This window comes from Babylonia areolata, chromosome 3 (genome assembly GCF_041734735.1).
Source record: "Babylonia areolata isolate BAREFJ2019XMU chromosome 3, ASM4173473v1, whole genome shotgun sequence".
Lineage (NCBI taxonomy): Eukaryota > Metazoa > Mollusca > Gastropoda > Neogastropoda > Buccinidae > Babylonia > Babylonia areolata.
This window is the reverse complement of record NC_134878.1, coordinates 43,396,343-43,414,847: the sequence shown is the minus strand read 5'-3', so window position 1 is coordinate 43,414,847 and position 18,505 is coordinate 43,396,343. Positions and strand designations below refer to the sequence as shown.

The following is an 18,505-nucleotide window of genomic DNA, read 5'->3' as shown; positions in this document are numbered from 1 at the left end:
AACACAGTTTCTTTTTTTTCTTCTTTTTACTTTTCTACTTCATAAGAAATCATAATTTGAGGCATGTATATACATCTGCACAGTAGAGTGAGAGTAATATGCACTGTGGTGGAGTAAGTATTAAAGTGAGAGAGAGAGAGTGTGTGTGTGTGTATTTGATGTGGTGTGGTGTGGTGTGAGTGTGCATTTGATTGTGTGTGTGTGTGTGTGTGTGTGTGTGTGTGTGTGTGTGATCACTGTAATCTGTTAACATGTGTATTTATGTTAAATACATCAGTGAATGTAAGGATTAATGTCATGGTGTATAACTTTGAATCAGGGACAGAGTAATTTGAAAAATAACTGTCGTCTTATACAACTGCCGTTCTTTAATCTATCTTATTTACCAACACTCATACAATATTCCTGAACAATTATCATTCTTCAAGAAAAATGGAAAAGCAGCCTGAAATTCATTAAAAAAAATCGAGTTGTGAAAAGAAAGTAAATCACTATACCACACTAAAATACATTACAGTACTATAATACAGCACAATGCAATGTGATATGGTACAGTAAAGTGTGATACAGTACAGTACAGTACAGAACAGAACAGTACAGTATGGTACAGAACAACCCCATACAGTTCAATACAACTATCAATAATATGTAATAGGATATCCAAATGAATATTTTTTCTGTGTTGTAAAGAAAGAAACTTTACCATTGTACTGTACTGTACTGTACTGTATTTGTATTTCTTTTTATCACAACCAATTTCTCTGTGTGAAATTCGGGCTGCTCTCCCCAGGGAGAGCTCGTCACTACACTGAGAGCGCCATCCATCTTTTTGTATTTTTTCCTGCTTGCAATTTTCCATTTGTTTTCTTATCTTATTGGATTTTTCTTTAGAATTTTGCCAGGGGCAACCCTTTTGCTGCTGTGGGTTCTTGTAACATGCACCAAGTGCATGCTGCACACAGGACCTTGGTTTATCGTCTCATCCGAATGACTAGCGTCCAGACCAACACTCAAGGTCTAGTGGAAGGGGAGAAAATACTGGCGACTGTGGTATTATCTCTTTAAAAAACAAAAACAAAACAAAAATTGATGATTAATATTATGGCACTGTAGCTTCATCTAGACTTTGTTCGTTTATTTATTTATAGTCTGTTCATCTAAGATGATGATATTAGACTGTTCATCTAGACTATTCCAAGTACTATCAAGCTTTATTTTCAGATGACTGCATAGCCTTTTACAGCCTTCAAGATTGTGAATTCACACCCACTTTGTCTGGGGCTCAGCATAGGAAGGCAGGGCCCAATCCTTTCACTTCCATAGTTTTAAACTTCCCCAGGTACCCCTTCACACCTGGGTGGAATGAGAAAAGCAGGAGTAAAGTTCCTTTCCCATGGACACAGCACCGAACTGGAATGGGCTTCAAACCCTGATCACTGGTGAACACTGGACTGAAAGTCCAATGCCTGACCGATTCAGCAACAGTGACTCTCCAGAGACTGACAGAAGGAAACGAGAAGTAGAGCGGGGGTGGAAGCAGGTGGGAAGGGGACAGAGGCAGAGGTATGGACAAAAATCAACAACAACAACAAAAAGACAAACCTTTATATCAATGCCGGCATCAGCAAGAGTGGCTCTGATCTGTTTCAGACGCTCGTTGGTCCATTTGACCAGCTCTACGTAGCGCCTGTTGAGAGAGTCCAGATCGTTTCTCACATTCTCTGCCCCACTGCTACGCTTGGAGCGTTTCAAGCTGCTCGAGTCATAGCTTGGGACAGTTTCCTGGTACTTTTTCAGCAGTCTGTCATACATCTGCAATGGAAAATGCAGCAATGGGTTATCAACTCGTTAAAACATTAAATGAAGGAAACCATTTCACAGTGCAACCTGACATGTACAAGTATTCACTGAGCAAGGTAATTGTACAGCAAAGGAAGCAGCTGATGATTGCTCAAGCTTTGTGCAGGTTTAGTTTCGTGTTACGCTTTGCTCAATCTGCATAAATATACTTTGATAATGTTCCCATAACCAGCTAGCAACTACAGTGGATTTCTTTTCTCTCTTTATGCAATGTGAGCACAGCTTTTTATGTACATACATGTTGAGCACCGATCCAAGTTGGTCTAATTTAGATGACTTAGCACATTAACGATGTAATTACAGTCATTTCCAAAGATTAGTCTCATTTATCACTATGTATATCAACTGTTAAAAGATCAATTATTCTAAAGCAGGTAGTACTCTTCATTTATATACACTGTGAACATACATATATACCACAACCCATGCTGCTAAAATTAAATGATAATTATAGTGTTTTGTGAGAAACACATTGAGTGGTGTAAAGGATTACTTCCATATATATGAACTGTGCTTTGTTAACCATTTCATGAGCAAAAAGTGCATCATATGGAAGTGTGTCTGGAGCATGCTAGGGAATTTTAGTCATCTAATCAAAATAAGCAAACCCAAGCCCAAATTAATAAACACATCAATAATAGCAAGATTTGATTCCATCTCGATACAATCTTCTCTTTCTTTCAACACCATAAGAAAAAAAAAGAAAAAAAATCCCTTTTCTCGAATACTCCCCCCCCCCCCAATCCACTCTCCAACCCACAACTTCTTGACACAGACATTTGGGTGAGTGGGTGGGGTTTTGCTAGACTCAGAGAGCTGCTAGTTACAAGTGTTAAAAAGTTGGTGTTTTTGTTGTTGTTCTTGTTTTTTGTTTTTTGATGGGTTTTTTTTTTTTCATCAGCAGTTTTCACAACATTTTCAGAGTCATCACCAACACAGCCAGCATATAATTATTCTATTACTTTTCAGTTTTGTTTGTTTGGGTTTTTTTTGGTTTTTTTTTTTTTTTAAGACCACCTTTTAGTTCACATCACCTAACCCATCAGGAATGTTTGCTTTGCACCTGTTTTGAAAGAATATCACACAGATTTATTTATGTGGTGTTTTTTTCTTCTTTCTTTGGCTCTATGTGTGTGAATGGCACAGGGTCTAGGCTTGAATCCCTGTCTCACCCTTTCTCCCACGTTTGACAGGAAAATCAAACTACCGTCTAGACTTCCAGATGAGATGATAAACCAAAGTCCTGAAAAAGAACCCACAGCAACATACTTGTTTTTCTCTGGCAAAATTCTGAAGAAGAAATCCACTCTGATAGGCACACATATATAGAAACATGCACTCAAAGCCTAAGCGCACTCGGTTATGCCGCTGGTCAGGTATCTGCCTAGCAGATGTGGTGTATCGTATATGGATTTGTCCGAACACAGTGACGTCTCCTTGGGAAACTGGAACTGTGAATGATATGCTTGTCTTTGGCCAGATAGCTTGCATTTCATTCATCCGTAACTGTGTACAGTTATACAGTATTTTGTAAAAACATTTGCTTGAGATTCCATCTTTGACAAGAGTGAAATCCAAGTAATTTGTAACCACAACAGTTTGTTACCATGTCAAAAACTTAAGCAAACTGTTACCATTTGACTAAATTTAATTAGGTATCTTTGTTTTCTGGAATGTGCAATTCTGTCTCTGTATCCCAAACTCCAACTTTCAACTCCAACTGCTTTCTGTTCCATGTAAACACTTAACAGCATTTGTATTTGAATTTTTGTATTTCTTTTTATCACAACAGATTTCTCTGTGTGAAATTTGGCTGCTCTGCCCAGGGAGAGTGCATCGCTACACTACAGCGCCAACCATTTTTTTGTATTTTTTCCTGCGTGCAGTTTCATTTGTTTTTCCTATCAAAGTGAATTTTTCTACAAAATTTTGCCAGGAACAACCATTTGTTGCCGTGATTTTTTTTTACGTGCGCTAAGTGCATGCTGCAAACGCGGCCTGGGTTTGTTGTCTCATCCGAATGACTAGTGTCCAGACCACCACTAAAGGTCTAGTGGAGGGGGAGAAAATATCGGCAGCTGAGCCGTGATTTGAACCAGTGCACTCAGATTTCTCTCGCTTCCTAGGCGGACGCATTACCTCTAGGCCATCACTCCACACCACAGCATGAGCATAGTGTTCATTTTTCTGTAAATGTGCCATGAACATGTGATAACTGACGTGTGTGCATGCTGAATTACTCTAATTCAGCAGATCTGAATTCAGGGGAAAATAATCCCTGAACATCTGAGACCAATTCACACTACTTCAACAGACAAAAATTATGTCACCAGTTCATGAAAACAGTCATTGCCACCATTCAGCCATGTTTATTTGCCCACTCGAAAGTATGCTTTTTCCTGAACTACAATCTAGTCTACTTAAAGATCTGTACCAACAAAATTTCCTTGCAATATAACTGTGCAAATAATAACAATAATCTAAAACGCTGCAACTGTTGTAAAAATCATGATGATTATGTGTGTATACATATCTGCTTGTCTGATATAAAATTAATCAACTCATCTGATATGGTACAAAGACATATATATTTCTGAAAAGTGAATTTTTTTTTTTAAGATCTGTAGTCCAAATACCTTTCAGAAAATCATTTCATGTCACAATACTATAACTCTGAAGAATTCATTTTGCTGCAAAACTTTTACTTTGTTTCTAACTCAGGTCTGCCACTCTGCTGAAGTTAAAAAAAGCTTGGTTCAAAGTGAATCAAAATTTCATTGAGTGAATACTGTCTCATATAAGAGAAATTTGCTGCGCAGCCAATTTTACATGGACAGCTACCTGCCTCTCACTGAACCTGATGTCCAGTTAGATCTCACACATCTCAGTCCCAAAGACAAACCCAACTCTCCTTATTTCTCACATATATTTTCTCAACCTTTTCGCCCCTTTTGTGTGAAAGACAGAAACATTAGGCTCTAAGATTGTCATTGCAGATGAAGACTTCAGCAAGGGAAGTAACTTCGTGAGCTTCCAACTTTAAAAGCTGGATATGGTGCAGATTGAGCACTAGAATTTGGAGTCTAGGGTCAACAATGATTTCTCTTTATTCCACACTATGAAGACCAGACATATGTATGTGATCTATCTGTTGTCTAACTGGAAAAAAACAGAGAGAGAGAGAGAGAGAGAGAGAGAGGTCCAAAATGGATACAAGTATGCACATTCTTGAATACTGATGATGTCAGAATAATTTAAAAAAACAACAACAAAAAACAACAAAAAAACAAAAAACAACTAAACAATGATGGTAAAAATGTACAGTAATTCTGTCATCAATTTGATCTATATTTTACACATTGTTCTCAGGTCATGAGATTTGCGGTATCAGGGGAGACAAGCAGAAGAAGCAGAGTGTGTTCAATATGGCCATCTGCAGATATTCAGTTATCTATTCTGAAAGAACTCCAAATTCACGCTGGAATTATCAGAATTATATCTAATATTCTGAAGCTTTTATCTAAGCACAAACAGCTGAACTTTTGTTTTGTATATATATATTGAGTGAATATGTACATATATGTGATCTAAGCGGAAATGATTTAAATTTAATATTGCTGAACTTTTGTACACACACACACACACACATATATATATATATATATATATATATATATATATATATATATATATATATATATATATATATATATGCGTGCGTGCATGCATGCGTGCGTGCGTGCGTGCATGTGTGTGGCTCATGCATGCATGTGTATATATATTTGGTTGAGCAAGCTTACACATATCATACTTCTTAATTTCAGTTGTCCATATTTAAGACAGTTATATATATATGTACAGTTAATTTTCAGTCGCCATGTTCTGAATGTTCTCAAATCGTCCAACCAGGAGACTTTTAATTATTACCCCAAGGACAAACCCAACAAAACCTGCCAGTGTGTGTGTGTGTGTGTGTGTGTGTGTGTGTGTGTATGGAGTTGGGAACTCAAATACATCTTTCCTTTTATTTTCTTTATTTATTCTTCTTTTTTCGTTCTTGTAAATGGATTTTGTGTGTGAGCACATGTGTGAACAAGGTTCCATCAGGCCAATTGTAATCTGACCGTGTCTAACATATGACACCACTTTATTCAATTTTTGTTGTTGTTGTTTTTTGTTGTTTTTTTGTGATTTTTTAAAATAATAATTTTTCTTCTTCTCATGTACATGTGGTGAACTTTAAACACAGGAGCTCCTTGTAGACCAAATAATTGCTGGCAGATAGATGTATTGAAATTCTGATAAGAGGCAACATCAGGGCTGACATTTCGATATGAAATAAATGTTCTGTTGTTTTGTTGTTGTTCTTTTTTTTGTATCTTTCCTGTTTTCTCAATTGTTCAATCACCACGTCATCCATAGTTTGTAAAACCAACACCAATGCACACGCATGGTGCATTTATGTCCATGAATGCATGCATACATATACACATACATTCTCTATCTCTGTGTGTCCAATGCCATGTTCAGTCATCATATCTGCAGTGCTGTTATCACCCATCAAGGTATGTATATTCCATCCTGACACCACTACAGAAAAATGTAGTTCTTTGGATTTCATGAGAAATTCAGAAATTTGTCACTCAAGTCATTATGAAAGCTAAAAACTGCAGTCCCCTACAAATGATCAATGTCCCAAACACAAGTATGTGAATGCGAGTGCATTTGATGTTGTCGTTATTGTTATTTTCAGTATTAACTGTTTATATGTGATATTTTATTTGATTTACTTCATGGCTTGATCTCTTTTGAATGTCCCATCCTAATTAATTTTCAAAACATCTGCGTATGTTTGTTTGCTTCAGCAAATGCTTTTTTAGTGCTATGTAAAGTGCAGAGAGGTTCAAGATGTTTTAATAATTAAAATAAATAACATACTAAATAGAGCTTGTTTTCAACTAAATTAAAAGGTGGTATACAGTGATCAAATAGGAAACTATATTAAAAATGTAGAGTGCACAAGTGAAATACACATATGTATATGGACAAGAAATGGACACGTGTAAATCAAACATGAATACACACATCATCTCAAACTCTCATCCATCATATTCTATCTGAAACGCTTTCATGCTTTTAATAAACAGACATGGAACTCACAAGAGCATTTAACAAAACGTTTCGTATGACAATGAAAAACAAGATTTTATAAGTGAAAATGAACTGAGCAAAAATACTTAACTACTGTTATATAATCAGTTCCTTTTCTCAATTTCTTTTTTTCCTTCAATAAATGTGAAAACTATACACATCAGGTGAATGTAGGTACACCAGCTCTTTACAAGGAGCCACATGAATAAACACCCATATCAATAAATGCTGCTGAACATGTCAACAATTGAAAGAAAGAAAAGCAATGGGGAAAGCCAAAAGCTAAGCGTGCAGACAAGTGCAGCGAAAGTGAGAGGAAGAAGCATGCCAGTGATCTTGCTTGAGCTTGCTTCAAGGCCAAACTGGACAACAGTCAGAACATCACAGCTCTCTCACAACTTTTTCTCACCCATCTCCTTTAATGCAACAAGCATGGGAAAACAATCTTTTTTTTTTTTCTTTTTTTTTCCAAATGAAAATACTGTATGGCTCTTTGTCTTGCTTTCCTCATGTAAGACATACTGGCATTCAATAAACGCAAACCTAAGGAGTTAGTTCTGTTATTTTGCATAGTAATACTGAAATAAATACCTCAGATACAGCACAAGCAAATCAACAAAAATAACAAGATCACAAAAAAATGATAAAAAGAAATGTAAAACAATCTATTTCTATCATTCCAGGAATTTCCACAACATCGTAAGGCAAATATTTGGGAACACATGAATGTCTACATTGATAATATAGTACATGCCAAATTGGGAACAGTTTTGATCATAACCAAATCAGCTGTCACAGCTAGGTTGCAGAAATGAAGGAAATGACAATGTCATCACTGATTCAGATCAGGAAAAAAAAAAATCTGCCCAAACGTCCCCACAGACAGCATTCATCTGCTTTTACGCAAACTGTCTAAGGAAGGGAAATTTTGCTTTCAGAGTGATTCTGCATTTCTTTCATTTGATATGATGATATTCGTCCACAAAAAAAACAAAACACCAACACTGCCAGATCTTCATTTGTCCAACCTGCTGTGAGCCTCATATACATTGCTACTTACTCCTTGTGTTGACCGAGAAGAGGAAGGCCACCAAACGATCAAGACAAAAAAAGGGGGAAGGAAGGAAATGGAAGCGGTGCATAACAATGAGAACCGTGCAAAGGTCAGTCAGCGAACGCCATGGCGACAGGGAGAAACATGGGGGTCAAACTGGGCAAGCCACAGTTTAAGTCGGGGGAGAGAAAAAAAGCTGCAAAACCTAAAATGAAAAAAAAAAAAAAAACCGGCGACAGCCACAATCAGCTGTGAAAATCATCGGTCAGTTGGGGGAGGTGCAAATGATGGCTGGAAATGGTTGCTGCAGGTAAACAAAAGAGTCGTGATAATTTTGAGTGGGTGAAAAGATCACACACACACACACACACACACACACACACCTCAGTGGGAGGAAAGAATAAACCCCTTTGCTAAAACTGACACTCTTGGACTTCATCTTGAACTTTACATCTTATTTTCACAATGAATGATTCTCTCCTTCTCCCTCTATGCCAAACTTCTCTCAAGCCTTTCAGGCGAAAACAGCATGTTTTGTTAATCAAAAAGGCTAAAAGCCCAAAAGACACTCGAGAGAAAAACTCACAAGTAAACACACACACACACACACACACACACACGCACATCTGACAAGAGATCGGTAGGATCTAACAAAAAGAAATGATGCTACAAACTGAGGCACCTTGGCTTGAGGATCCTGTCTAGTCATGAATGTACATAGCTTCTGACTACAGACTAACAAACTGTGGACGACGACTACAGAGGAGGGCAGACTAGAGAGGCAGAAGAAGAGAGACAGAAGCACAAGACAGGCAGGGACTGTGCGTGGCCAGCCGCAGACGCCTGTGAGCTGCAAACACATTGGGGGTGGTAATGTGCCGTGCTTTTGCAAGCTGCATGCTGACAACAACAACACATCACTGTAACAGTTAACACAGGCTTGGTTTCAATAACAAAACAAAACAAAAACAAAAATAACACAGACTGAACAAAGCTACATTAACTAATAAGACTATTGCAAAAAGCTACTGACTAACTGGTCAGCAGTAACATGAACACCACAGACACAACTTTCTATAGCAAGACATCAATGCCATCCAACAAGATACTGAAAAAACAGAGGCATAAATAAATATACAAGGATACAAACCTATGAACATATAAACAATGAACAATTAAACAAACAATGACCGAGTAAACAAACAAGTAAAATATAAATCAATACACACAAAAAAAAACAAATAACTATCTACGTCCCTACTACAGAGAAATCATGCGCGTCCATGCACAGTCGGCAGCCAGTTCAGTGGTTATCCCCCCTCAAGAGGAGAAAACGGATCAGAGGAGAGGAAAGGCAGAACGCTCATTTCTTTACACACTGGTTAACGAAACGTACAGCAAAACAAAAAAGCCAACCAAACAAAGAAAAGTTGAAGCTCCAGAGCAGTACCACATTAATACATGAAGAAAACACCAGAATCTGGGGTAGAACAACATTTTGAAAAACACAGGAATGGTAGTAGTATATATATATAAATAATTTTTTAAAAAGGTGTCAAAACAAACAGAAGAGGCATTAACTGGGCAAAAGCTGGAGATTTTCAACAAAGCCCCTGAGAATCAAGTCCTTACCTTGGCTTGACAGATGAACTGACCCCCGACCTGGTTGACCATTTCGATTGGAGGTTTGTGTTCAGCCAGCTGGTTCTGAATAGCCTGTGAACCAAACACGGTCGCTTTCTGAAGTGTGGGTCACACACATACATCAGTGTTTACACAAACTGTATCCTCTCTCCTTTCAGGAGCAGAAGAATAGTCAAACAAGTATGATAACAAACTGACAACAAAGAAACAAAAAAGGAAAGAAAAAAAAAGACCTGATCCCCAATATACCTTTAGCATCTTTTAAGTGTCTGAAATATCAATGCTTCTGTATTTGGTGAACCAGTAAGAAGAAAGGAGTGTTTCCTATATTTTTCAATTATCAACCTAATGCATTTCTGACTGACTGGCTATAGTAACAATATTCCGAAATCATTCACATGCAGTATGTTCATAAAAATGAAGCTGTATTTTCCTTATCATTCCACAATTAATTTGTTCTTGTTTTTGTTTATGCTGATGCTGATACTGCTGTGCCATTTGTGAAGAAGTGGTGAATCTACAAAGTTCACATCATGCTGGCTGTTGGGAATATTGTTACCTATCATAATCATCATCATCAACAACATTTCATAGTTGTCATCATCATCACAAACAACATTCTTCTTCTTAACATCTTCATCTGTATCCTTGAGCTCAACAACAGGAATAGACCAACATCAGTGTCTCTGCCAAAATTTGTCTGTCACAATATCAATCAACAACTCATCAAAAACGATGGGGAGACGATTATACTGAAGAGTGTTAGGACTGAGAGAGTGATCATGACAAGAGAGAGAGAGACAGAGAACTCAGAAATGCCTTAATGTACATGGGCCTTGGGCCACGATACAAAAATGATGACCGTTCAGCAGAGTGACAGAAGAGACAGGCATGGAGGGGCACCAAAGGGGAACTGACCATGGTGGGCTGCAGCTGTGTCTTGGCGTCAGTGACGTCCCCTGTCAGCGGGGGCTGGGTGGCCACCTGCTGCTGCGTCTTCACCAGCCACTGCTCTTCCGCCGCTAGACCGTTCTGGTACTGGGCCAGCGCCTCCTGCCCCGAGTTGGTCGCCTGCAGTCTGCAACAAACACACACACCCCTCTCTGTTACTGATGATTGTGATGATGGCGATGATGATGATGTGGAAGACGAAGAAGAGGAAGACAAGAAGAGGAGGAGGAAGAAGAAGAAGAAGATGATGATGATGAAAAAGAAGAACAGGAAGAAGAAGAACAGGAAGAAAATAACAAAAAACAACAATACAATGGTAATGATAAGAACAACAACAACAACAACAACGACGACGACGACGACGACGATGATGATGATGATAATGATGATGATGATGATGATGATAATGATTTTCAAAAAGGTGCACAACCTTGCATCAAGCAACAATTCAATGTGGAACACAACCCACCCATCTCTATTTTAGCGATGATGTACACACTGTTTGTTATCACTGTGGATGTCTGTGGTGTCTTGTTTCTTCCTTCCATTTACATGTGCTTGTTTACCGTACCAGTGTTGTAAAGCGTATACATTCAGCTTTACTGTCACCGGAGGTGCTTTACTGTACTATGCAAAATCAGTTCTTTTTATCAGCTTTCTTCATTTCCTCTTTTCCTTCAAGACTAGTTTACCATGGGGATGAATTGTACATTATTTTTCATAACCGCGTATTGCTGTATTCATTGTGTGCATGTGTTCTATTTGATGTTTTAACTATTCTTGTACGGATGTGATTGTTGTTTTTTTTTCTTTTTCTTTGGATGGGGAGGAATTTATGTACTTTGTTTGAAATAAAACAATGTACATACACAAACAAACACACACACACACACACTAAAAAATGCCATGTGTTCTTTCACAAAGTGCAAGCCGATGCTGAATTTATTGACATGTATTCTCTGCCCTTGACCCCCAAACCCCTACCCTCCCTCCTCCCTCCCAAAGCAGCACAGATTTATCCAAAGCTCTTGGTTGTTTCCTTTGGACTGTGTGAAGACATTTCTGGACTGTGGTGGACACATTCATTCAGCTTCACTTTCTCAACGAGTTGTCTTCTCACTCTGTGCACCTTTTAGCACAAGCATTTTCAAGGGGGACTCAGCATGTTTTTTGATGACTTCGTTCAAGTTTTGTGCGCGAAGTGATGGCTTTCACAGTGCACTTAGCTGTTGTTAGCTGCACTGATGGGGTACAAAGTGTCAAGAAAAAAAAGCTCCAACTGATCAGCACTCTATGTTATAAATGTATTCACAAATCTGTCCCGTCCTATCTCTGTGGCTGCCTTCACCTCTACACTCCATCTCGCTCACTACGATCGGCTTAGGGTCCACTCTGTTTACGCATACCCAGATCCAAACACTCCACTGTTAGACACCATTCTTTCTCTGTCTCTGGACCTTGCAATTGGAATTAACTTCCTCTTTTGCTTTGTCATGTCTCCACACTCAGCTCTTCAGGTCTGGCCTTAAAACCCACTTCTTCCCAAAACAGCCTCCCTTCCCTGCCTCTTCCTTGTCTTCAGTTTCTCCAGTTTTAGACTTATGCATGCATGTGAATGACTGGTGCGAAAGAGCTTTGATTTGTCTCTGCACAAGATTCAGGGCTATATAAATACCATTATTATTATTATTACTATTATTATTATAACCCAACAAAGAAACCGATCGATCGATCAACACAGCCAAGTGACCAACCTTTCCCCGATCTGCGACCGGACGTTGTCCCAGCGGGTGACCAGGTCCAGCACCTCCGTCTTGAGGGCATCGAGGTCCGGGTGGGCGGGGGCAGCAGGGCGACTCTTCTCCACCAGGTGCCCCAGGGTGTGCACGGCGCCAGACATCTGCTCCACTGGGCCCTGCTGCTGCTGCACTGACGTCCACAGGTCCTGCATCCACACAGCACCACTGCTGTACTATACTGTGGTGTGTGGTGTGGTGTGGTGTGTGGTATGTGGTCTGGTGTGGTGTGGTGTGTGGTGTGATGTTTTGTGTGGTGTGGTGTGGTGTGGTGTGGTGTGGTGTGGTGTGGTGTGGTGTAGTGTAGTGTAGTGTAGTGTGGTGTGGTGTGGTGTAGTGTACTATATTGAATTACATTGTACTGCATTGTATTGCATTGTACTGCACTGTACTGCATTGTATTGCATTGTACTATGCAGTATTGCATTGTACTGCATTGTTCTACATGGCATTGCATTGTACTGCATTGTACTATATAGTATTGCATTATACTGTATTGTACTACATAATTTCACATTGTACTACATAGTATTACATTGTGCCACTTTGTACTACATAGTTTCACACTGTACTACATAGTATTACATTGTACTGCTTTGTATTGCATTGTACTGCATTGTACAACATTGTACTGTATTGTACTGTATTGAATTGGCTTGTATTGCACGGGTGTTCAGTGCTGGCACTTTAGTTGGCCCAGCGAAAGTTCGTGACCCCAGGAAGTAGGGCATGTAAACACGGCTGACAAACAGGCCGTGCCAGCGGCACTCGCTGTACGCTTGTTCAGCAGTAAATCTGCTTTGTTTCTTTCGCGCATCATCTCCTCGGATGGATCGGAAATAACGACTAAAGAAGTGGTTTTCTAAAAAGAACACAAAATAAGCTTTCCATTGACTCCAAACACAATATGTTTTCTTACATAGCGGTTGTTGCGGCAACGGCTGAAACATACATGAAGAAAGAGAAGAGAAGGATAAGCAGAAACATGATCGCAAAAATCGTTAAGTTTAAATCCCTCTCTAAGAAAACAGGCGTTTTCCACAATAACATCATAAATACACACATAACATTTAGCATGCCTGCATGCAGATCAGCTTACCTTTTGAGGTGTGCGATTTTTCTTGGCAGCACAACAAACGTTTAAATGAACACACTGTAGCATGGTCAGTGCAAGCAGCAGGGGGATGGAGAGCGGGGTGAGTGTCTGTCGGCTTTTGGCACTGCCGTGAAGCGGCGATTAGGTACACATTGCACTGCTCACTGTCTCATCAGCTTTTAGCGGTATCCTTGCTCTGCTGTTCTGTGTTCATAAAATGGTTTCGGCACAGCATAAAGTTGTCCGCTAAACATATGCACTGAAAGTGCAAAGTAAATAGTAAATGTTTGGTGTATAATTCAAACTTTTAATGACTTGGAATAGGGAGCCACTTGTCGAAACGCATAACCACCAATACAATATCACTCCCGTGACAGAAAAAAAAAAATCTGAACAAAACATGCGCAAATAATAAAAACAAACAAAACAAACAGATGAACAAACAAAACACTAAACACAGAAAAATCTCAATATAACAAATTCTTTTTATGTGAACTGAATATGCATGCAAACAAAAACAAAATTGAACAACACACAACACTGGGCACACACATGCGTGTGTGAACACACACACACACACACACACACACACACACATTGGAAGCACACACAAGCATAAACACTTATGAATCAAGTCACACACACACACACACACACACACACACACACACACACACACACGCATGCACACGTGCATGCACACACACACGCGCACACACACACACACACACACACACACACACACTGGCTGGAAACACACACACACACACACACACACACAACACACACACACACACACACAGGCTTGCATGCACGCACACAATGTTCAAGTTCAAGAGCACTGTTGTTTATCTGCGGGTTTGCCAGAAAGCAACAGAACACCCTGCAGTCGAGGGGACACAGCGGTCAGCTGTTCCTGCATCAGAACATTGGTCTGTTGTTCCTCATCCCAACGTGTTTTTAAGGTATTGACAAACGCATGTGTCTCCTCGCCACCTTGCTCCCAAAGCAGACCCAGGCCACACCCCCATCTATTCATGAAGTCAACACAGTGGCACTCTAATATGTGTTGTTTGGGAGTAATGTTTGTGTTGGGGAAACTCTGTCAGAAAAATTGCATGTACTGTTTGATGTCTTGTTCTATTCTATCAGTCTTTCTGTGTGACTCGTGTGTGGGACACTTGTCTGTGAACAGCTGCAAAGAGTTGATTGAGCGTCTGAAATTTTGCTGCAATGTCATCTGCATGCTGGTTGTCTGTAGTCTGAAACGTTTTTTGTATAACACTCTGACAGATGTTTTCAGTGACTAAAGGCTGCAGGTATTTATGACAATGATTGCCCACAAATGATGCCATGGTATGCTTGCACAGTGATCTTGTTGTCTTTCAACACTGTGTCCAGGTTTGAAGTCACAGGTCCAGAAAGAAAAGGCAGTTCTGTCTCTTGCTTTTTCTCTTCAATCCTGTCGTACAGATCATCAATCTGGTTCTCGACTTCAGTTTTCTCTTCTGCTAATGACTGTTGCATGTGCCTGCTTTCTTTTTCCAGTTCTAAGATTTCTGTCAGCCTTGTTTCATGCACTCTCTTTTCTGTTTTATCTTCTTCAGTGGCATGCAGATCACTGACAAACTGTGTAAATGCTGCGTTGTTGTCTTGCTGAAGGTCTTGTTCCTTTGCTAGTGTTGCAGCGATCTGTTTGTCAAGCGTGTGGCAGTCCTGTTCTAACAAATCATGATGCTTTTTGACAATGCCAAGTAGAATATGAAAGTAAGGTGGAGCAACCTGTGTCAGTTCTACATTGATCAATGGCTTGTGGGTGGCATTGTTGAAGGCTTTTGCTTTTTTCTTGTCTTTGCCATATAAACGAAAGTGTCTGTTATCACGATTAATATTGGTGAGTGTCCTGGGTGGAATGCTTGGCTGCTTTGTTAGGTCCTTCTTCAGCTGCTGTTTGGATGTCTGACACCAGAGACAGGGGTGGGAAGACTGGGTTCCAGAAATACCATAAATTTTCAGGAGGTAATCATAATCTCTGAAGAAGAATACGCGAATGTGTTTGTCTTTCCATTCTGTTTTTTGCAAGTTCTCTATTTGTTGCTTATATGGATGGAGAACAGTTTTCAAATTTTCATAACTGTCTTTGCAGTTTACAATTCTTATCAGCCATGTGTTCTGCTTTGAATTAGGTGCTCTGGTGTTGGCTATCTGCAGCATGAAGTTGAAACTGTCTCCACCATAGTCCCCACCAATCTTCACCCAGATTTCATTGGATGGTATGGTGTCATCATGACATGTGAGAAGATTTTCCTCTTCGTACTTATCCAGTAGTGAGGACACAAACTGAAGAAGGTCAGTGTGACCAACATAGCCAACATTGACCGGCACGTCTGTTTTCTCCCCATGCATCTCAGCGCTAGAGCTTACTATTTTTTTGTCTACTGTTATATCTCCACACACAATGTTGTTCTGGAGCCGTCTCTCAGCATGTTCGCTTGCTATTGCCACACCTTTATTTCTGAGACATTTTTGAAGTTTTCTGAAACTGAACTTACTGGCCCCTAACTGTGCCCTGAGCGCCGATGTTTCTTTACAAGAGATGGATGGTCTAGTAATTCCTGCTCCCTCTAACACCTTTTGCCTGTGAATTTTGGTGGGTTTTTTCAATTCAGTACTATGTTGTTTGATTGTGTCTTCAGTTGTCACACCTGACACATCACGCCTGACATTTTCAACAACTTTCGCAGGCTTTCTTCGGGATGAAAGGCTGACCTTTTGTTTTGCATACAACTTTGAATTTGCCTTTTGAATGATTTAATATTGTTTTTGTCAGTTTTGTGTGATACTCAGTTTCGTGTTTAGTGAGGGGAAAAGTGACGTTATGTATGGAACACAGGCTTTGTTTTGGGATGATTGGGGATGTTGTCATGTCTTTGAATCGCTTTGGGGTGTGTTGTGTCGATACAGACGTGTGTGCTTTTTCTGGAGTGTGCAACATCATTGGCAATGTTTGCATGTCACTCATGGATACAGATGTGTGCGGTTTTTCTGGAGTGTGCAACATGATTGGTGATGTTTGAGTGTCACTCAGTCGTGGTACTTTCTCTGGTGTGGATGTCACTGGAGGCAGAAACAATGTGTCTTCTTCTGTGTCACTGGCATTTTCTGTATTGTTAGTGACTGTTCCTGTCTGTTTTGGGCTGCCTCTCTTCCATCTGACTGGTCTACCAGCTTTTGCTTGAGATGCAAAGTGTGAGCAGGTGCCACATTCGTTCAGAGTAACAGTGGGGTCAAAAGGAGACCACAAGTCTGCTGCACAGTCACTGTCAGCTTTAGCATTTTGCAGGGTGGTTGTGCTTTCTGTTCTCTTTATCTCTTGTACCCTAGCATGGCACATGCTACACAAAGTTGTGGAATGTGTATCACTTCTGTCACGCATGATATCGATGCCGTGATATTCCTCAAGTTCTGATGGACAGAATAACAATATCTCATGCATTCATCAGTACGTTTTTTTTAACTCCCACCGCACACTCTACACAGACTGTGCAGTCTGCTTTTGTGTACACTTTCTGTATGACTGTCTTTCTCCATGTTATACCTCGATCCTCTGTCTGATTAATTCTTTATACTCTTCAAACTATGAAACACACACACACACACACACACACACACACACACACACACACACACACACACACACTGTGGTGCACACACACACACACACACGCACACACACATACTGTGGCACATACACACACACGCGCGCGCGCACACACACACACACACACACACACACACACACACACACTGTGGCACACACACACACTGACACACACACTGTGGCACACACACACACACACAGACACACACACACACAGACACACACGCAAGCACGCACGCACGTTCGGCCAGCACACACACGCACAGTGATGGGCACAAGAAACAAACAAACAAGCAATTAAACATGCACAAACAGACTCGGCACAGCACTCGATTGTAGGCCCACAAAGCAAAATAGATTGTCAACATCCAAATAAGAAAACTCACACAAAAAACAAGAAACAAAAAATTGAAGAGAAAAGAGAAAGAAAAAAAATCTGCGAAAGTTAGTCACAGGTTTTGCAGTGCCAGAGAGTCAAAAGCAGTTGACACTCACCCCTTCATTCCACGAGAAAGATGAAGTTTTTTTAAGGTAAAAAAAAAAAAAATGAAATGATGATGTTGATAAAATAATAGAATTGTGTAAATCAAATCAAACTGCACTCCAATAATACAAGCAGGAATAGCAATAATTCAGCTTTCTATAATCGCTGCAGAAATGTGTGGATGCTGTGAAAAGGTGGGAAAAGCGGGGCGGGGGCTGCGGGGCCGAGTGAAACAAAGAAGGCAGTGTCCGGGTTTGGCGCGCGGGGCCAGAAATACCGCGGCGAATGCGCCGGCCAGTGCAGAGTGCGGTGGGAAAGTCTGGCATTAAAAAAAAAAATGACCCAAAACGCTAGACGCTGCTCGGCCAACTAAAGAGTCGGATTTTGTGCTCGGCTGAGCAGCCGTGATTGTGTTGTAAAATGTAGTACTGTATTGTATTTATTGTACTGCACTGTACTGCATAGCGTTAGACTCGGCTTGGCTTGGCTTGTATTGCGTTGTACTGTGCTGTGTTGTATTCCTCTGTCACAGAAGATTTCTCTGTCTGCAATTCAGGCTGCTATCCCCCAGGGAGAGTGTGTCGCTACTGTGCAGCCCCCCCCCCAGGCGTTCTTCTTTTCTGCCTGCAAGTTTTTACCTGTCAAAGTGTGTGTCTCTGTCGAGTTTTTACCAGGGACAACCCTTGTTCTGATACTGTCGCATCTGCACATTCTGTTGACCCGGGAGATGAACAAATCCCCACCCTTAATCCATGTCCGTGCATGTGTGTGTGTGTGATTGTGTGTGTGTGTGTGTGTGTGTGTGTGT

At 40.2% G+C, this 18,505-nt stretch overlaps 1 protein-coding gene across 19 annotated transcripts in view; it reads right to left on the bottom strand.

The window, feature by feature from the left end:
* Positions 1–18,505, bottom strand: part of LOC143279998 (uncharacterized) — a 431,093-nt gene that overhangs the window by 126,980 nt on the left and 285,608 nt on the right. For all 19 annotated transcript variants that reach the window (XM_076584413.1, XM_076584420.1, XM_076584415.1 and 16 more), the window contains 4 exons: positions 12,415–12,605; positions 10,628–10,787; positions 9,698–9,781; positions 1,603–1,812 (listed from right to left, as the gene is read on the bottom strand). In XM_076584413.1, the coding sequence (XP_076440528.1) occupies positions 1,603–1,812; positions 9,698–9,781; positions 10,628–10,787; positions 12,415–12,605 (645 nt within the window). The remainder of the gene's footprint in view (positions 1–1,602; positions 1,813–9,697; positions 9,782–10,627; positions 10,788–12,414; positions 12,606–18,505) is intronic.